The 21,426-nt window shown below is 45.4% G+C and overlaps 1 protein-coding gene across 1 annotated transcript in view; it reads left to right on the top strand.

The window, feature by feature from the left end:
• The first annotated feature begins 3,309 nt into the window (after positions 1 to 3,309).
• Positions 3,310 to 21,426, top strand: part of atf6 (activating transcription factor 6) — a 284,152-nt gene continuing 266,035 nt past the window's right edge. Inside the window, exons 1-2 of the mRNA XM_085977996.1 lie at positions 3,310 to 3,598; positions 20,341 to 20,408. Coding sequence (XP_085834122.1) covers positions 3,511 to 3,598; positions 20,341 to 20,408 — 156 coding nt within the window. The 5' untranslated portion in view covers positions 3,310 to 3,510. The remainder of the gene's footprint in view (positions 3,599 to 20,340; positions 20,409 to 21,426) is intronic.

Below are 21,426 nucleotides of genomic sequence, written 5' to 3'. Positions count from 1 at the left end.
ACCTTTGACTCTGGTCACTGCTGTAGTTAATACTCAGCATCTATTAGCACTAATTTATAGCAATATACACTGTGTAAGTAACCTTTGCTTGTCTCGTTAGGTAATTCTGTCCATTAATGATTTGCTATTCAACTACTAGGTAACTCTGATTATGTTTATAGAATCACAGAATCATAGAATGATACAGCACAGAAGGAGGCCATTTGGTCCATCATGCCTGTGCCAGCTCTTTGAAATAGCTGTCCAATTAGCCCCACTCCCCTGCACTTTTTATCCAATTTCCTTTTGAAAGTTATTATTGAATCTGCTTCCGCCACCCTTTCAGGCCAGATCATAACAACTTGCTGCATTAAAATAATTCTCCTCATCTCCTCTGGTTTTTTTGCCAATTGCCTTAAATTTGTATCCTCTGGTTCACAACCTTTCTACCACTGGAAAGAATGGAAACTCTTCATGATTTTGGACACCTCAATTAAATCTCCCCTTAACCTTCTCTGCTCAAAGGAGAACAACCCAGCCTCTTTTGTCTCTCCAAGTAACTGAAGTCCCTCACCCCTCGTACCATTCTAGTAAATCTCTTCTATACCCTCTCTAAGACCTTGACGTCCTTCCTAAAATATGATGCCCAGAATTGGATGCAATACTCCAGCCTGAGCCTAACCAGTGATTTATAAAAGTTTAGCATAACTTCCTTGCTTTTGTACTCAATGCCTTTGTTTATAAAGCCAAGAATTCTGCATGCTTTTAAAACAGCCTTCTCAACTTGCCCTGCCACCTTCCAAGATTTGTGTACGTACACCCCCAGGTGTTGCTGTTCCTGCATCCCCTTTAAAATTGTACCATTTAGTTCATATTCCTACCAAAATGTATCACTTCACACTTCTCTGCATTAAATTGTATCTCCTATGTGTCTGCACATTTCACCAGTCTGTTTATGGCCTCCTGAAGTCTGTTACTATCCTCTTCACTGTTTACTACATTTCTGAGTTTTGTGTTATCAGCAAAAAATAATGCCCTGATTACCCAAGTCCAGGTAATTAATATATAAGAAAAAGAGCAGTGTTCCGAATACCGACCCCTGGGGGACACCACTGTATACTTCCCTCCAGTCTGAAAAACAACTGTTTACCACTGCTCTCTGCTTTCTGTCTCTTAGACATTTTCGTATCCACACTGCCTCTGTTCCATTAATCCCATGGACTTCAATTTTGTTAATAAGTCTATTAATTATGTGCTACTTTGTCAAATGCCTTTTGAAATACACAATATCAACCTTCATCAACCCTCTTCATAGTTTCATCAAAGAACTCAATCAGGTTACTCAAACACAATTTGCCATTAACAAATCCATGCTGACTTTCATTTATTAGCACATATTTTTCCAATTTTGTCTCGAATTATTGTCTCTGTATGTTCCCCCACCACCCCGTCACGCTGACTGGCCTATAATTGCCGGTTGTATCCCTCTCCGCTTTTTTAAACAGGGGAGTAAATTTGCAATCCTCCAGTCCTCTGGCACCACCCTCATATCTCAGGAGGATTGGAAGATTGTGGCCAGAACCTCCACTATCTCCACCCTTACTTCCCTCAGTAACTGAGGATGCATCCATCCAGACAGGGTGTTTTTTCTACTTTGAGCACTGCCAGCCTTTTAAGTACCTCCTCTTTATCTACTACTTTTATCCTATCCAATATCGCTACTATCCCCTCCTTTACTGCTACATTGACAGCATCCTCTTCTCTAGTGAAGACTCATTTGCAAAGTACTCATTTAGTACCTTAGCCATGCCCTCTGCCTTCAAAAGAAGATCTCCTTTTTGGCCCCTAATCGGCCCCACCCTTCCTTTGACTACCCTTTGATTATTTATATGTTTATAAAAGAATTTTGGCTTCCCTTTTATGTTAGCTGCTAATCTATTCTCATACTCTCTCTTTGCCCCTCTTATTTCCTTTTAGTATGTCTATTAAGCATTCGTGTGTCCAACCTGAACTTTAAGTTGTGATTTGAAACCAGTAAATAGTGTTTAGTGCATTACTTGTGTTTTGGCTTCTTCTTTGATGATTTGGCAAAAAAGAATGAACTCAGTTACTCAGTAGCTCGAGGGTGACTTAACCAAGGGTTCGTCAATTAAATCTGAACTGTTGGTGTAAGATGAGTCAGGCACCAGTCATCCCTAGACCTACACTGGGAGGTAAATGCCCAGTAAAGGACTTAAAGGAGGGAATTAAGGATTCATCTGGTTCCTCGGCAGCATATTGTCAGGAGGCCAAAACCCAGCTTCCTTACAGGCTCCATGCAGGTATGATGTTCCTTGAACATCCTTCTTTTAAAGCGAGTATCTGTGAGCTCTGGGTCCCACGGCTCCATAGCTATGGGCAGCCTTCTCCTTGGCCTCCGCTGGGATGGTGGCGCATTCTCCGCTGCTAAGGTGGCGTATTGTGTCAGCTGTGGCTCAGCTGGTAGCACTCTTGTTTCTGAGTCAGAAGGTTGTGGGTTCAAGCCCCACTCCAGAGACTTGAGCACATAATCCAGGCTGACACTCCAGTGGAGTACTGAAGGAGTGCTTCACTGTTGGAGGTGCCCTTTTTCGGATGAGAAGTTAAATCAAGGCCCTGTCTGCCCTCTCTGGTGGATGTCAAAGATCCCATGGCACTATTTCGAAGAAGAGTAGGGGAGTTATCCCCTGTGTCCTGGCCAATATTTATCCCTCAATCAACATAACAAAAACAGATTATCTGGTCATTATGCTATTGCTGTTTATGGGAGCTTGCTGTTCGCAAATTGGCTGCCACGTTTCCTACATTACAACACTGACTACACTTCAAAAAGTACTTCATTGGCTGCAAAGCGCTTTGAGACGTCTGGTGGTCGTGAAAGACGCCATAAATGCAAGTCTTTCTTTCTTTCATTCTCCTGGGAACGTGGTGCATTCTCCGCTCTCCGGCTCCCTCATGCTCTGTGAATTTTTTTTTCCGAGCCCTTTTTTATTTGTGTTTCATTTGTATTTGATGTTCGGCTGAAATTTTGTTTCTGGTTCAATCACAGTCAGCTTTCTGGTGACTTAATTTTTTTTAGGATTGTCCGGAATAAAGTGTCTGTGAAGAGAAAAATCAAAGTCAAGTGTTTCCAGTGCTTTGCCAATTCTTCCCACCGCAATAACCTGCTTTTTCTCTTTAAAGGAGCTAAGCAACCTGTTGTCAGCACCAACAGTGTTCTCTAACTGCAGTGGTGTTGCCGTGTCACTGAATCCCCGTTGCTGGGGTTGCCCATGTTGGTGCGACTGCGCGATTTCGAGCTGCTGCTGCTTGACTTTCTGGACTCGCCGTAGCCATCAAGTTGTTGTTAAGCAGACGTGTTGCTCGCGACGGAAAAGCCCCAAAAACGGGGATAGAGAGAAAAACCGGGATCGAAAAACCGCGATAGACCCGGGATAAAAAAACGGGGATAGAGAGAGAAAAACCGGGATAGAGGGAGGGAGAGAGAGAGACACAGACAGACAGACCCGGGACATGGCCACCGAGTTGAGCGAGAGGCCGAAGCCGGCGGGGAGCAACATTGGCAGCGCGTCCCGGGAGCGGGAACTAAACCGGGATTGGGGTAAGTGTCGGAGATTGGGGGCAGTTGGGATACGGACAGAGGCTGGATCCCGGGGTTAGGGTGAAACGTAAGATTCTGAGGGGGCTTGACAGGTTAGATGCAGAGAGGATGTTTCCCCTGGTGGGGGAATCTAGAACTAGGGGGCATAGTTTCAGAATAAGGGAGCACCCTTTTAAATCGGAAATGAGGAGGAACTTTTTCTCTGAGGGTCGTGAATCTTTGGAATTCTCTTCCTCAGAGAACTGTGGAGGCTGGGTCACTGAATATATTTAAGGTGAAGATAGACAGATTTTTGAAAGGTAAGGGAGTCAAGGGTTATGGGGAGCAGGCAGGGAAATGGAGTTGAGACCAAGATCAGATCAGCCATGATCTAATTGAATGGCGGAGCAGGCTCCTGGGGTCAAATGACCTACTCCTGCTCCTACATCTTATGTTCTTTATGTTATGTGGAGGCAGGTGGCAGTTGCTTGGGATTAGGGTTAAAATCAGTGACTATCTGTTAGCTGGAGGGACAGGGGAGCGTGTGCTGGGACAGGGGGTAAGGTGCCATGAGGAGTGTTCATCACTCAATCTGGGTTAAAGTTAGATCTTTTTGTGTGTGTGTGTGTGTGTGTGTGTGTGTGTGTGACCTTTGTCGTAACCACAACTTTGTGGGTGGGAAATTCTTTACCATAACTTACTTTCTGATGATGAAATTGTAAGTTCTGTAATAACATGTTTCAAAGCTATGATTTCATAAGGGATAAACTGGTATTCTTCAGTTTCTGTGAAGGGGAACTTGACTTCCTTGGGATAACAATGCTTTGACCATTTTGGCACACTTAGTAACCAATGTGTTTGTTAAGATTTCCTCTTTATGTATTGCTTTCAAATCCATTGTGCTGTAAAGGTGTGCCTTTATCAGTTCATTAGAAGCAGTGAATCAAGGATTCTTCTCTTTACCACCCCACCCCATTTGTTCAAATGGATTTCATGCTGTGTCAAGATCTTGACAGCTCTGGGACCCAGGCCAAGTGTGGGCTGTACATTGCCTACGATTGCCTGGAATTTGCGGTCCTGATGAAGACGAACTGGCAGCCTTTGAAACTGACTGCAACTTCAGGATTTAGCACATGCGCAGCCTAATGCGGAAATCCTGAAGTTGTGGTCAGTCATTCACTGCTCCTCCACAGGTTACGCTGTGTCCCCCCACCCCTGCTTGCCCGCTGCCACAGAGCCAGCAATCTCTCAAATCAGGGAAATTTGACACAAACTTCGGCTCATCCTCAGTAATGCCGCTGTTAAATTCCCCACTAAAAGTTAGACCCAAAGGGATTAGGTGTAACTGGGGTTTTACCAGCGTATTGGCTGCTAAACAAAGGTTATGGGCCTGGAAAACTAATTTTAATATTGTGCAGTGTCAAATTTATCCATTTTAATAAAAGTTAAAATTTTTAAGCAACAAGTTTCTTGATCCTTGTGTGAAGCTTACTTCAGGGCCAGTGGCGAATGCCTTCGCTTTGCAGCTGACCGCAAATTCTGGGCCAATGCACCACTAAAACAGATTATCTGGTCATTATCTCATTGCTGTTTGTGGGAGCTTGCTGTGCGCAAATTGGCTTCTGCGTTTCTTGCATTACAACAGTGACTACACTTCAAAGGTACTTGGTTGGCTGTGAAGTGTTTTGGGACGTCCTGAGGTTGTGAAAGTTGCTATATAAATGCAAGCTCTTTCTTTCTTTCCTCTCTTTGTTTCTTCCTTTCCTCTCTTCCGGTCGGAGTGCCTGTGCCCTTAGTGGTTCACCTGAACAACAACAGCAACAACTTGAATTTACATAGCGCCTTTAACATAGTAAAACATCCTAAGGTGCTTCAAAGGAGTATTACAAGACAAAAAATGGACACTGAGCCACATAAGAAATTAGGGCAGCTGACCAAAAGCTTTGTCAAAGAGGGAGGTTTTAAGGAACGTCTTGAAGGAGGAAAGAGAGGCAGAGAGGTTTAGGGAGGGAATTCCAGAGCTTAGGGCCTAGGCAGCTGAAGGTACGCCCACCGATGGTTGAGCAATTACAATCTGGGATGCTCAAGAGGGCAGAATTTGAGGAGCGCAGATATCTCGGGGGGGGGGGGGGGGGGGGGCTGGGCTGAACGAGATTACAGAGATAGGGAGGGGCGAGGCCATGGAGGGATTTGAAAACAAGGAACAACATTTTGAAATCAAGGTGTTGCTTAACCAGGAGCCACTGTAGGTCAGCGAGCACAGGGGTCATGGGTGAAAGGGACTTGGTGCGAGTTAGGACATAGGCAGCCGAGTTTTGGATGACCTCAAGCTTATGTAGGGTAGAATGTGGGAGGCCGGCCAGGAGTGCGTTGGAATAGTCAAGTCTAGAGGTAACAAAGTCATGGATGAGGGTTTCAGCAGTGGATGAGCTGAGACAAGGGCGGAGATGGGCAATGTTATGGATGTGGAAGTAGGCGGTCTTTGTTATGCTGCGGATATGTGGTCGGAAGCTCATTTCAAGGTCAAATATGACACCAAGGTTGCGAACAGTGTGGTTCAGCCTCAGACAGATGCTAGGGAGAGCTTCATGAACTTCATCAATCTTCTTCATGAACTGTTTTTATACTGGTGATGGTCTCGGTCAGATTCTGGCTCCTGAAGTTCGCTTGATGCAGCGCAGGTCCTTGATGTTGTCACCAGAAGGGTACACTTGTTTTCAGCTCCGATGGACGGGTCACATTGTCCGCATGCCCAATACGAGACTCCCAAAACAAGCGCTCTACTTGGAGCTCCGGCACGACAAGAGAGCCCCAGGTGGGCAGAGGAAACACTTCAAGGACACCCTCAAAGCCTCCTTGAAAAAGTGCAACATCCCCACCGACACCTGGGAATCCCTGGCCCAAGACCGCACAAAGTGGAGGAGAAGCATCCGGGAAGGCACTGAACACCTCGAGTCTCTTCGCCGGGAGCAAGCGGAAGCCAAGCGCAAGCAGCACAAGGAGCGCCGTCAACCCAAGCACCCCACCCACCCACCCCTTCAACCACCGTCTGTCCCACCTGTGACAGAGACTGTAGGTCCCGCATTGGACTCATCAGCCACCTGCGAGCTCGTTTTTAATGTGGAAGCAAGTCAGCCTCTGTTCCGAGGGACTGCCTAAGAAGAAGAAGACACTTGTTTTGTCCATGGCTCTTGGATTCAGCTGCTGAGCTGGGCGACTCTGAATTGCAGTTTTAATGAGAGGAGTTGGCCCATCGATGCTGGTCTTCCACAATTTGACCTAAACAAGCGCCAGCTGAAAAAAATACCTGATGATATGCAACACGTACACGACATCAACCACTTGCATTTATATAACACTTCTAAGGCAGAAAAACATCCCCAGGCATTTCACAGGAGCCTCATCAGACAAAAATGGATGCCGAGTCAAACAAGGAGTTTGGGCAAAGAGGTGGGTTCTGTTAGCAGCTTTGTTTTGTGAATAATGGATAGCTTAGAGTAGTTGCATCTGATTGGGTGGGGGGTGGGGGAGGAAGAGTTTCCGCTTCATAATATTTTGAATTGAGGCCAATAAATAATGTGAACTGAAGCAAGATCAATATTTTGACTTCGCTTGGGCAATAATGAACAATGTTTCAAGCTTATGGGTGTGTACTGAGCTGTTCTGTATGCCTGTGCGAACTGTGCTCTTGTTTGTGCCAAACTTGCTCCGTTGGTCGCAGTAGTTTACAGTTAACCGCACCCAGTACATGCAAATGTTTTAAAATGCTGACAAGATCATGGCGTCACAGCTGCGACCTTTCGCAGTTAAGGAGCTCTCTTTGGGTGCAGGAAGGTTGATGGTATTTTCAGTCGTGGTACTGTGCAGTGTTATCCACTGTGTGCATCATAACTTGGTAGTGAGATGTGAATACAGATTCACGCAAGGTTTCATGATGGGTGGGCTGTGACGGCGAGTGATGCTCTCGGTGTTCCAGTTTGCATGAATTAGCAGTGGATACAGTGGCGAATAGTTTTACCCTTTCGTCCTCTAGGACTAGCTCGGTTATCACCCTGCGAGATTGCAATTTTATTTCTGACTCTAACTCTTGTGTAAATGTCATGGAAATGAACACACTAAATACGCCTCTTAAACTTTCTGTTTAAAGAAATCTGTATTTTTGTGAGTTGCTCGGTTTGGTGCTGGTTGAGATGCTGGCACTCAGAATAATAAAGAATTGCTTATTATTGAAATATTGGATTTTTCTTAAAGATTAGAACCTCACCAGCAAGTGCTGAGAACTGGCGTGCAGACTGCTTCAGTCCTACGTGTGAAGTTGGACCAAGTCATAAGTTAATTCCTTTACTGACAGGGTGCAATATTGAAACTTGTGCATTTTTTACTGTGCTAGTAAGTTGTCGAGCATTGTCTAAGAACATAACTGTCAAGGATGAAAAGAGACCATTTGGCCTTAGTTCTTCCATTATAATGTCCAGCAGCATTATTTTGGTCTCTACTTCCCTGCCTAGTAGATTATTCCCAAGCCTTTATTTGTTTGAGTGAAATTGTTGCTCCTGGTTTTACTTATAACTTTTCATTAATTTAACTTTCTGTCTCTGTTCCTGCTTTCCTCACTCATTTTGGAATAATAGTCTTGGTTAATTTTTCAAAAATTCATTCTTGGGATGTGGGCACCGCTGGCAAGGCCAGTATTTATTGCCCGTTCCTAGTTGCCCTCGAGAAGGTGGTGGTGCGGTAACTGTTTGAAACACTGCAGTTCATGTGGTGAAGCTGTTCCCACAATGCAGTTCGGTAGGGAGTTCCAGGATTTTGACCCTTGCGAAGATGAAGGAACACAATATATTTCCAAGTCCGCATGGAGGGTAACCTGGAGGTGATGATGTTCCCATGTGCCTCCTGCCCTTGTCCTGCTCGGTGGTGGAGGTCGCGGGTTTGGGAGTTGCTGCGGTGCAGCCTGTGGATAGTACACACTGCAGCCCTGGTTTGCTGCTGGTGGAGAGAGCGGATGTTAAATTTATCAATATCCGTTCAAAATTCAGTACATCTTCATAATATGTCTGTTAAGCTTCCTCCTTTTGAGTTTGTGGAGCTTGAGTTTCTCTCGGCTTCGCTTGTAGCTGTGCCCCCTTAAGACTTGGGATCAGTCTTTCTTGGGCCATGGTGACCACAAGTGAACAGAGTACTTTAAGTTCCAAACAATGTGCTGTAAGTCCTCAGCATCACATCAGTAGACTAGTTCTGGCTATGTCGCTTAGTTTTCTATTAGCGTTTTCTTTTAAATTGCTCAGCCATGTTGTGTAATAAACCATGGTGATGTTGGGAAGGGGAAGTTATGAACTTTAGAGGCCAATTGGGCTGTTTCATAGTGATGAACAGACGCTTCTGAAGGTATTGTGGAGCCATCTCACACAGCCCACATTAACTACATTTTAATGCCTTAATTTCAATAAAACAAATAAGGTGTTATGATTCCGGAGCTTATGCTACGTCTGAGGAAGGCCTGTGTTGGTTATTTATGGGATACAAGAAAACCAGACTGTGCTTGCAGACTGGTAGTATCTGCCTCTGCACAGCCGTTTAAGATGGGCATCAAAAACATTTAAGTCATTGACCACAGTGATGACAGTTTAAGGGAATTGCTGATTTAGGCAGTCCGAGCAGAAAGCCAAATCTTCTGATGTTTGCAGTTATCTTCCCCCATTTTGGGGAATCCGAAGTTCTGTTCAAGGGAATTTAGTCAAACTGATGGCGTGTTCAGGACAAAGATGCAATTTACTATGGTTATGTTTCTTGGAGGAGTCTCGGAATTTGTGCTCCCATGGCTGTCCCATTCAATGTCAATGGAACTGTGTCCCTGGAATGTGGCCTGGGATCAAGGTGAGGGTGTCGCCCTGCATTTCACATTGAACAACTTCTCCTTTGACTCCACTCACTTCCTCCAAATTAAAGGTGTTGCTATGGGCACCTGCATGGGCCCTAGCGATGCCTGCCTTTTCGTGGGATATGTGGAACATTCTTTGTTTCAGTCCTACCGGTCCGGTCCCCTCCCTCAAATCTTTTTCCGGTCCATTGATGACTGTATTGGTGCCGTTTCCTGCTCTTGCCCTGAACTAGAAAATTTCATTCACTTTTTGCTTCGAATTTCCACCCATCCCTCACCTTCACATGGTCCATCTCCGACTCTTCCCTTCCTTGACTTCTCTGTCTGCATTTCTGGCAATAGACTATCGACAAACATCCACTGCAAGCCCGCTGACTCCCACAGCTACCTGGACTACACTTCCTCCCACCCCGCTTCCTGTAAGGACTCTATTCCATTCCCCCAGTTTCTCCGTCTCCGCCGCATCTGTTCCGACGATGCCACCTTCCATACCAGTGCTTCCGATATGTCTTCCTTTTTCCTCAACCGAGGATTCCCCTGTACAGTGGTTGGCATGGCCTTCGACTGTGTCCGTTCCATTTCCCGCACTTAAGCTCTCATCCCTTCTCCCTCCCAGAACCACGATAGGGTTCCCCTTGTCCTCACCTTTCACCCCACCAGCCTCCACATTCAACGGATCATCCTGCGCCATTTCCGCCACCTCCAATGTGATCCCACCACCAAACGCATCTTCCCCTCACCTCCTTTCAGCATTCCGAAGTGACCGCTCCCTCCGCAACACCCTGGTCCACTCCTCAATTACCCTCAACAGCTCCTCCCCTTCCCACGGCACCTTCCCATGCAAGCGCAGGAGATGCAACACTTGCCCTTTTATCTCCCCCCTTCCCACTGTCCAGGGCCCCAAACACCCCTTCCAGGTGAAACAGCGTTTTACTTGTACTTCTTGCAATTTAATATACTGTATTCGCTGCTCACAATGCGGTCTCCTCTACATTGGGAGACCAGATGCAGATTAGGCGACTGCTTTGCAGAACACCCCCGTTCAGTCTGTAAGGGTGACCCCGAGCTTCCGGTCGCCTGTCACTTTAATTCTCCGCTTCACTCCCACCCTGATCTCTCTGTCCTCGGCCTCTTACACTGTTCCAATGAAGCTCAAAGTAAGCTCGAGGAGCAGCACCTCATCTTTTGATTAGGCACTTTACGCTTCTGGACTCAACATTGAGTTCAACAGTTTCAGACTATAACCCCTGCCTTCATTTTTTCAGGCGGCAGCTGTTGATGATTCTGCCATCCCCATTTGCAACATTTAACCTCTCCTACCTTCCACCCTAGCACAGCCCGTCCCTTTTGTTCCTTCCTCCCCTCCACCCCCCCCCCCGCACTTTCCCTGCCTCTGCACCTGCTTAAAACCTGTTACATCGCTAACTTTTTTCAGATCTGACAAAGGGTCCCAGACCTGAAACGTTAACTCTATTTCTCTCTCCACAGATGCTGCCTGGCCTGCTGAGTGTTTCCAGCATTTTCTGTTGTTATTTCAGATTTCCAGCATCCGCAGTATATTTACAGTAGTCAAAGTTTACAAAAATGGCAAAGACGCTTCTTTTGTGCAAACCCTTAACATAAAATTGATCCTTGGAATATGGTTTCTTATTCCTGTCGTACCTCTTTCCACCTTTTTAAGAAGCTCCTTTAAAACCTACCTCTTTGACCAAGCTTTTGGTCACCTGTCATACCTCTTGTGTGGCTCAGTGTCAAATTTTGTTGATACTCCTGTGAAGCACATTGTGACAATTTATTACGTTAAAGGCGCTACATAAATGCAAGTTGTTTATTTGCAACCACAGAACTACTGATTTTCCCTGAAGGTCTGCTGCCTTCATTAGAACATAAGAAATAGGAGCAGGAGTAGGCCATTCTGCCCTTTGAGCCTGCTCCGCCATTCAATAAGATCATGGCTGATCTTCTACCTCATCTGCACTATCCCCAAATCCCTTGATTCCCTTAATATTCAAAATCTATCGATCTCTGTCTTGAATATACTTAATGACTGAGCCTCCACAGCCCTCTGGGGTAGAGAATTCCAAAGATTCACCACCCTCGGAGTGAAGACATTTCTCCTCATCTCAGTCCTAAATGGCCAACCCCTTATTCTGAGACTGTGACCCCTAGTTCTAGACTCCCCAGCCAGGGGAAACATCCTCCCTGCATCTACCCTGTCAAGCCCTGTAAGAATTTTGTATGTTTCAATGAGATCAGCTCTCATTCTTCTAAACTCTAGAAAATATCGGCCTAGTCCACTCAATCTGTCCTCATAGGACAATCCCCCCATCCCAGGAACCAGTCTGGTGAACCTTCGTTGCACTCCCTCTATGGCAAGTATATCCTTCCTTAGATAAGGAGTACAAATATGTACACAATACACCAGGTGTGATCTCACCATGGCCCTATATAATTGCAGTAAGACGTCTTTACTTCAGATTATAAGAACATAAGACGTAGGAGCAGGAGTAGGTCATTTGGCCCCTCGAGCCTGCTCCGCCATTCAATAAGATCATGGCTGATCTGATCTTGGCCTCAACTCCACTTCCCTGCCCGCTCCCCATAACCCTGGACTCACTTGCCTTCAAAAATCTGTCTCCACCTTAAATATATTCAATGACCCAGCTTCCACAGCTCTCTGGGGAAGAGAATTCCAAAGATTCACGACCCTCTGAGAGAAGAAATTCCTCCTCATTTCCATTTTAAAGGGGTGCCCCCTTATTCTGAAATTATGGCCCCTAGTTCTAGATTCTCCCACGAGGGGAAACATCCTCTCTGCATCTACCCTGTCAAGCCCCTCCAGAATCTTGTATGTTTCAATACGATCCCCTCTCATTCTTCTAAACTCCAATGAGTATAGGCCCAACCTGCTCAACCTTTCTTCATAAGACAACCCCTTCATCTCCGGAATTAACCTTTGAACCGCCTCCAATGCAAGTATATCCTTCCTTAAATAAGGAGACCAAAACTGTACGCAGTACTCCAGGTGTGGTCTCACCAGCGCCCTGTACAGTTGTAACATGACTTCTGTAAGGGGTGGTGTGTGTGGTCAGCTTCACCTCTGACTCCTTTGAGCGGTTTGAATCGCTCCCACTCCCTTTTTGTTCTAGACTTTGGACTTATTTGGGGGTTGTAATAAACTTGCAACAGACACCTGGGTTAGTCAAAAGAATTCATATCTTTATTTTGAGACAGGAAAATATACAATACAATAAAACTTATACTTTTAAAAGGGTGGGGAACACTCGGAATAAGCGAGGGAGAATTACAATACACAAAAACCCTTACCCTAGCTCGGCTGGAATCCAGAGGACCAGGAAATGCTCACCAAAACGACTCTTGACAGATGTAGAGGTTCGCGATTTCGGGGTTCTCTTTAGTTGTGGCGGTTGGGGCCTGCCGTACCTCCGACGTGGTAGAAGACTGCACCTGCGTTGGGTCTTCAGTTTGGGTTTGTCCGCAGATGCGGTTAGTCGCGCTGTTGGATCTATCGGGTAAGTACCCAATTTTCTTTGGTTAGGGCTAGTTTTGGGGTCTTTTGTGTCCAAATCTTACCCAGGGGTAAGTCAGACTAGCCTGTAGAGTGGAAACAAGTCTTTGGTTCGTGAGTTTTTCGGCGGTTGGTTTCTTGTTGGTCGCGGTGGCCCAATATTACCTGGTTGGTGGTAATATTGCCGGTTGTTGGTTTCGGTAGGCCTTTGGTTGCCGCGATCTCTGTTTCTTCTTTCTTCCTTCGAGTCTCCGATGATGGTCTCTCTCTTGAGCTGGTTGGCTGAGCTTGCACTTGAACTGGCTGTCCGCTGAGCTGACGAACGAACTGTGCTGTTTGAACTGAACTGTTGAACTGAAAAAGCAGGCCTCCATTATACTAATTTGGGGCCTGGCTTATCTGACCACCAAATCTCGGGTTTCTTTGTTGAATTTGGCGGGCTTGTTATTTTTAATGTGTTTTAAAACTTTAACGAGCTTCGGGGATGGCCCATCCAAACTTAACGAGTTTAGGGGATGGCTCATCTAAACTTAATCGGCCTTTAACTGGTTTCGGGATCGCCTTGAAACCAGTTTAAAAATGCAAAACGTTTGTCAATCTCTTCAATTGGTTTTGGACTGTGGTTTGTTTGTTGTAACCTGTAGGGCTAATGTTCCTTCCTTTGTATTTCCTGGGGACATGTCCTGTTTATTCGATACCTGGCTCTGCGAATTCTTGGCGGGAAACCATTGTCCTTATGTAAAACTGGACATTTCTAGACAGTTCAATATCCAAACTCTGGGTGGGTGGGTGGGTGGGGGGGGGGCCCACCCCGCCTCCCCGCCTCCCCTTTGTTCCAGCCTTTTGCAAGACTGAACATTTTTAAACCAGCCAAAAATCTTCCTGGGATTTTATTTTAAATCCCTTTGGCCCAATAACTCCTTTAAAACAGTCCAAAATCTCTTCTTTCTTACACTTGGAAAAATGTGTAATTTAACTCTTTGAAATTCTTCTGTTTGGCCCAACCACACTTTTATCCCTTTTACAGATTTCTTCTGTGATGTTCCAAAATCCATTTTAAAAATGACTTTCCTTCTGTTCTGGGGTTGTGCAGAAATTTTTGAACCTTACACTTCCCTACTTTTATACTCCATTCCCTTTGCAATAAAGGCCAACATTCCATTTGCCTTCCTAATTACTTGCTGTACCTGCATGCTAACTTTTTGTGATTCATGTACAAGGACCCCCAGATCCCTCTTTACCTCAGTATTTTGTAATCTCTCGCTATTTAAATAATAATTTGCTTTTTTATTTTTCCTACCAAAGTGGATAACCTCGCATTTTCCCACATTAAACTCCATCTGCCAGATTTTTGCCCACTCACTTAGCCTATCTATATCCCTTTGGAGATTCTTTGCGTCCTCCACACAATTTGCTTTCCCACCTATCTTTGTATCATCAGCAAATTGGGCTACATTACACTCGGTCCCTTCATCCAAGTCATTAATATAGTTGTAAATAGTTGAGGCCCCAGCACTGATCCCTGTGGCACCCCAATAGTTACAGTTTGCCAACCTGAAAATGACCCATTTATCCCGACTCTCTGTTTCCTGTTAGTTAGCCAATCCTCTATCCATGCTAATATATTACCCCCAACCCAGTGAGCTCTTATCTTGTGTAGTAACCTTTTTTGTGGCACCTTATCGAATGCCTTCAGGAAATCCAAATACATGACATCTACTGGTTCCCCTTTATCCACCCTGCTCATTACATCCTCAAAGAACTGCAGCAAATTTGTCAAACATGATTTCCCTTTCATAAAACCGTGCTGACTCTGCTTGACATAATTACAGGAAACTCTCTTTTAACCGGCACCTAAATAACCGGAAATCTCTGTTAACTGGCAAAATGCAGGAGTAGGTTCAGGTAAGTTTTACTTCATATTAGTGGCAGTTCCTGGATCTGTGGCTTTGTAACTGGGGTTCGTGCACTTGCAACAGGGACGCTTGGTCTGTGGCCAGCGTTCCTGCACATGTTGCTAAGCAACAGGGAAGCCTGGATTTGTTGCTATGTACAGAGCCCTCGTACCTTTTAAACTATACCTCTCTGTAATCTGGACTTTTTGATAAACCGGCACCACGCCGGTCCCGTTGGTGCCGGATAATAAAGAGTTTCCTGTATGATTTTCTAAATGTCCTGCTACCACATCCTTAATGATGGACTCCAGCATTTTCCCAATGACAGATGTTAGGCTAACTGGTCGATCGTTGCCTGCTTTCTGTCTCCCTCCTTTCTTAAATAGGGGCGTTACATTTGCGGTTTTCCAGTCCGCTGGGACCTCTCCAGAATCCAGGGAATTTTGGTAGATTACAACCAATGCATCCACTATCTCTGCAGCCACCTCTTTTAAGGCTCTAGGATGCAGGCCATCAGGCCCAGGGGACTTGTCCACCTTTAGTCCCATTAGTTTGCCTCGTACTTTCTCTCTAGTGATAGTGATTGTTTTAAGTTCCCCCCCCACCCCAATAGCCCCTTGATTATCCATTATTGGGATGCTTTGATTGACAGACACCTGGCTACAGTTCAGCTAATATGTAACTTAAATTTCCTTTAAAGATAAACTCAAAATGGAGGTACTTCAGTAGGTGGTCAGCCATTAGCTGATTGCCAATTAAATAGGATGCATGTTCCAACCACTTTGAATGATCTGTGATTGCTGGAACTGGACTTTTCAACCTGTTATCAGGGGCACCACTGGTCAGAATGATACGAATGTCTCTGCCCTCAACAGACATTGGTTTTAAAAGCTTCTTTTTGTTCAGCAGGATCAACAGCTGACTCGTCTTTATGGTTTTAGCGTGTGGGACCACAGTGTATATTTCCTGCAGCTTGCACAAGCAGCACCCGAGTTTAATCTTGGAATCATCGAATGATCCAGCACAGAAGGAGGTCATTCAGCTCCCGAAGCCTCTTTTCCTCAAGACCTACCTCTTTGGCATTTAGTCACCTGTCCTAATATATCCTTATGTGGCTCAGTGACAGATTTTGACTGGCGTTCCTGTGAAATGCCTGGGGATGTTTTACTATGTAGAATCATAGAAACTTACAGCACAGAAGGAGGCCATTCGGCCCGTCGTGCCTGTGCTTAGTCCCACATCCCCACTTTTTAAAAATTTGTTTATGGGATGTGGGCGTCGCTGGCAAGGCCAGCATTTATTGCCCATCCCTAATTGCCCTTGAGAAGGTGGTGGTGAGCTGCCGCCTTGAACCGCTGCAGTCCGTGTGGTGAAGGTACTCCCACAGTGCTGTTAGGGAGGGAGTGCCAGGATATTGACCCAGCGACGATGAAGGATCGGCGATATACTTCTAAGTCAGGATGGTGTGTGACTTGGAGGGGAACTTGCAGGTGATGGTGTTCCCATGCGCCTGCTGCCCTTGTCCTTCTAGGTGGAAGAGGTCACGGGTTTGGGAGGTGCTGCCGAAGAAGCCTTGGCGAGTTGCTGCAGTGCATCTTGTAGATGGTACACACTGCAGCCACGGTACGCCGGTGATAGAGGGAGTGAATGTTTAAGGTGGTGGATGGGGTGCCAGTCAAGCAGCCTGCTTTGTCCTGGATGGTGTCGAGCTTCTTGAGTGTTGTTGGAGCTGCACTCATCCAGGCAAGTGGAGAGTATTCCATCACACTCCTTACTTGTGCCTTGTAGTTGGTGGAAATGCTTTGGGGAATCGGGAGGTGAGACACTCACCGCAGAATACCCAGCCTCTGACCTGCTCTTGTTGTCACAGTATTTATGTGGTTGGTCCAGTTAAGTTCCTGGTCAATGGTGACCCCCAGGATGTTGATGGTGGGGGATTTGGCGATGGTAATACCGTTGAATGTCAAGGGGAGGTGTCTGTAACCCAGTCGTTTCCTCATCCTCCAGTACCTGTCCAACTCCCTTTTTAAAATTATTTATAGAATCAGCTTCCACCACCTTTTCAGGTAGAGCGTTCCAGATCCCAACAACACTCTGAGTGGAAAAAAAATCTCCTGATCTCCCCTCTAGATCTTTTGCCAATGATTTTAAATCTTTGACTGTTGGTTATTGATCCACTCGCTTAAATGCAAGTTGTTCTTGAGAGTACACTCCAACTTACTGCTTCCCACACAATAGTATAGAGCAGTTGTGCACAGTTACGCTCACCTGTCATAAGAGTAGGATGGGGCAATACTAGACAAGAGAATGGAGCATTTTTTCAAAAAGACAATTATCCAATTTAAGGTTTTCAAATTGTCCCGAACCAAACCAGTTCCTGTAAGTAAACTTTACTGCATGATTCCCTAAATGAAATAATTTGAAATTGTAGCTATAAATTTGATACAGTTGGCCTTGTGTGAAGGCTGGGTGTGGAGATTGGGAGGCTGCTGAATGTAGGGCAGGCAGTCCGATTGCAAGCAGGGTTCAAGATCATGTGGCTTTGACCCTCATTGCTGCTGGCTCCTTTTTGGGGATGGGAGTGAGGCTGTGTGTTTTGAGGAGTGGAGACCCATGGGGGGAAAAAATGGGTTCCTGTTGCTGTGGTAGATTTTTATTTCCAACCTGCGGGAGAACTGTGCATTTGTTATCGGCTGTAGCTTTAATGCAGAAGTGCTTTTTGGAAATGTAACTCGGAGGTGTGTATTCTGTAATACGCTTGACCCATCTGGGCAGGTGGAAATGTCAGCTTGTTCTGGAAGGCAAAGACTTTGATCACTGACTTGTAGCCCTGCAACTGTTATATTTCAGCACTAGAGGGCCACAATTCTCCATAGCTCTGCCCCGCACTTAGCGTCCCAGTATTTGTCACAAGCTCAGCAGGGCCAGGTTGGGTTGGTATTTGGATAATGGAACGTTGGCAAGTAAATGCTGGGAAGACCAAAGCCATTGTCTTCGGCATTCGCCACCAATGACATCCCCCTCCACGGCCACTGTCTTGGGTTGAAACCAACTGTTTGCAACCTCAGTGTCCTATTGGACCCCAAGCTGAGATTCCAACCCCATATCCTCTCCATTACAATCTACTTTCCCTTTGGCAACATTGCCCGTCTCTGTCACTGCCTCATCCCATCTTCTGCTGAAACCCTCATCCAGGCCTTTGTTACCTCCAGACTCAACTGTTCCAACGCTCTCCTGGCCAGCCGCCCAGCTTCCACCCTCCGTAAACTTCAGCTCATCCAAAACTCTGCTGCCTGTATTTTAACCTGCACCTAGCCCCGTTCGCTCATCACCCCTGTGCTCGCTGACCTACATTGGCTCCCGGTCCCCCGACACCTCCGGTTTAAAATTCTCATCCTTCTGTTAAAATCACTTTATGGCCTCGCCCCTCGCTATCTCTGTAATCTCCTACAGCCCTCCAAGAACTCTGTGTTCCTCAAACTCTGGCCCTTTGTGCATTCCCCTACTCCCTTCGCCTTCGGCCGTCTCGGCCCTAAGCTCTGGAATTCCTTCGCTAAACCTCTCTGGCTTTCCATCTCTGTCTTGCCCTTTAAAACCATCTTTAAAATCTACTTCTGAGTAAGCTTTTACTACCTCCCCTAATATCTTATTTTTTGGCTTGGTGTCAATTTTTCTACGATTATGCTTTTATGAAGCGCCTTGGGATGTTTTTCTATGTTTAAAGGTGCTGCATAAATGCAAATTGTTCCTGATTGCCTGGGAATACCAGCTGCTGTCAGACCCCCCCCCCCCACCTCCAGCAGAGGGCGCTCATGTCTCTACTTTTCATCACTGCTATTTCCTACTTCACCAGCACAGAATGAGCTGTAACGATCATTCCTTTTTTACATCTATACTTTTCCTTTGCTTCTACCCGGAGCAGTTGAGTGGTATCCATCAGTGAGAGATGGACACTAATTCGAATGGGTACAGACGAAAAGTCATTGACCTGAAACGTTAACTCTGTTTCTCTCTCCACAGATGCTGCTGACCTGCTGAGTCAGGTCAGCAGCGGGAACCCAGCATTTTCTGGTTTTATTTTTAATCGTGGTCGCCCCACCCCCACCCATACTCCCTGAAGTACCTTGGGATGTCTCCCTACATTACAGGCATGATGTTCATGCAAGGTCTTAATGGTGCATCAGGAGGCTGCTGTACAGACATTTATTCCCAAATGCCGTCTTATTACACGGGTCAGAATTTTAACGGACATATTTTGGAAAATGCTCAACCTGCAGACTTTGGTTGTTACTGGCTGCTACCGTGTTAGTACAGAGCTTGTTGCGATATGTTTGAGGAGACATAATCATTGGCAGTGCTTCCAGCTCCGCCACAACACTCCTTTGCAACACAGGTCTGTGTGTAATAAAAATGCTTTCCAGACCAAAAAAGAAAAGCAATCTTTTCTGATGGTACATTTGATGATGTATGTGTAAAATGAAGCGTTGGTATTCGTTCCAAACTGATGTTTTACGTGGGTTGGTGTCAGAAATAATGGGACATTGAGCGTGTTAGATGTTGAAAATTTTCTACGGGCTGCAGTGTTGTTGATGTCAGGCGAAAGAGCGCTGGTTGGGGATTGGGTTAAGGCCACTTCACTGTGTAGTTGTCGCGGCGTGCTTGACGCTAGAATAACAGTTCGCCACTTGGCTCATCAAGTCCTCCTATTCATTACAGTGTTGACATTCTGAGAGGGCAGATTGGTGACATCATCCCAGAGTTCAGCCTCAGCCACTCGCATACTGGCTTCTAAGTGAGCTAATTTAGAAGAGAATAAGAAGCATTACAACAGTAAAGATGTTCAGAGCCTCAATGATCGTGGAAAAGCATGTGTTAACTCTCACATTTGATAGTCATGAGCATTGCTAGCAGTGGATATGATTTTTTATTGTTCTGAGGTTTCTTAGGTGAAATGGGCTGCTATCAGTCAATCAAAGAAAGAAAGAACTTGCATTTCTATAGCACCTTTCACAACTTCAGGATGCCCCAAAGCGCTTCACAACCAATGAAGTACTTTTTCAAGTGTAGTCACTGTTGTAATGTAGCGAAACATGGCAGCCAATTTGTGCACTGCAAGGTCCCACAACCCCAGCAATGTGATAATGACCAGATAATCTGTTTTAGTGATGTTGATTTGAGGGATAAATATTGGCCAGGTTTTGGGGGGCAGGGGGGTGGGGAGAGGAGGAATCATAGTAAATATGATAAACCATACGAGATACATTTCAGTGAATTTAAGGCAGCGTAACAACCTTTAGGTCAATGTGCAGCATGAACCGAGCTCTTGTAATTTGTTGCCTGAACCACCCTCTGATTTACTGTGTTTTGTTTGACGGTGAGCTATCCAGAGTCCTGTATTCTATGGAGAAATCCATCCCATGTGCAGGTCTATGGTATAACTTTTTTTTGTTCCTTTTAGAATTGTTACTGTTTGAAGAACTGAATGATTCCAGTGACATGCTTGAGGCTTTGAAAACTCATCCATTTGTAAGTACTGTATGATTTATCCCTTCTTCAGTAGCAGATCAGGTGTTCAGACTGTGTAAAAACTTTTCTTTAGAGTAGTTCGGGAGAGACTGTTTCCACTGGCAGGAGGGTCGGTAACCAGAGTACACCAATTTAAGGTAATTGGCAAAAGAGCCAGAGTGGCGTTGAGCAGAAACATTTTTTTAATGCAGGGAGATGTTGTGATCTGGATTGCACTGCCAGAAAGGGTGGTGGAAGTAGATTCAATAGTAACTTCTAAAAGGGAACTGGATAAATACTTGAAAAGGGAAAAATTGGCAGGGCTATGGGGAAAGAGCAGGGAAGTGGGACTAATTGGATAGTTATTTCAAAGAGCCGGCACAGGCACAATGGGCTGATTGGCTTCCTTTAGTGCTGTATGATTCATGGAAGAGTTTTATTTCCTGTGATCAAAATGCTGTGATGCAGACAGTTATTGACTTGTTGTTTGAGGATTGCCGACTGTTTCTGGTTGATGGACAGATTTCACTGCTGAGGCTAAAACAGGAGAGCAGCATTCTTCATTGATGCTGCTTCACCCGAAGGAGTCACCAGCTGACAGCATCTTGTGTTTGGACCTGTGTAGATATTCTCTGTCGAGTTAGGCAATTCATTATTCAATCACCAACATAATCAAGCAGCAATTTGTACAATAGTTCTTGGAGTAGGTTGAAATATATTTTTAAACTTTTATTTGTTGTGCTTGCGTCAGGAGCGCACCTTCCAGGAGACTGGGTGGTGTAAACTCTTTTTCACCTCTGCACATGGGTTAAAATCCAGCCCAGGCTACTAGGTTTCAAGTTTCTTCTGCCAATCAGAGCCCTACGTAAAATGGGTTTTTAGTGGAGGCAATCCTGTAGCCAATGGGGATAGGACAAGTGCACAAAACTCCCAAACTGAACGTGACCATGAAAATCAGTTTTCCCAGAATTATCTTTCAGTCTGTCATTTTCTGGAAAGTCTGTTCTGTTATTTTATGGCCCAGTTGACCAATCAAACT

The sequence above is a fragment of the Somniosus microcephalus genome, chromosome 3 (genome assembly GCF_052327205.1).
Source record: "Somniosus microcephalus isolate GS21.2 chromosome 3, FLI_Smic_1.0, whole genome shotgun sequence".
Lineage (NCBI taxonomy): Eukaryota > Metazoa > Chordata > Chondrichthyes > Squaliformes > Somniosidae > Somniosus > Somniosus microcephalus.
The sequence above is the reverse complement of the archived record's forward strand: the minus strand, read 5'-3'. Positions and strand labels throughout refer to the sequence as shown.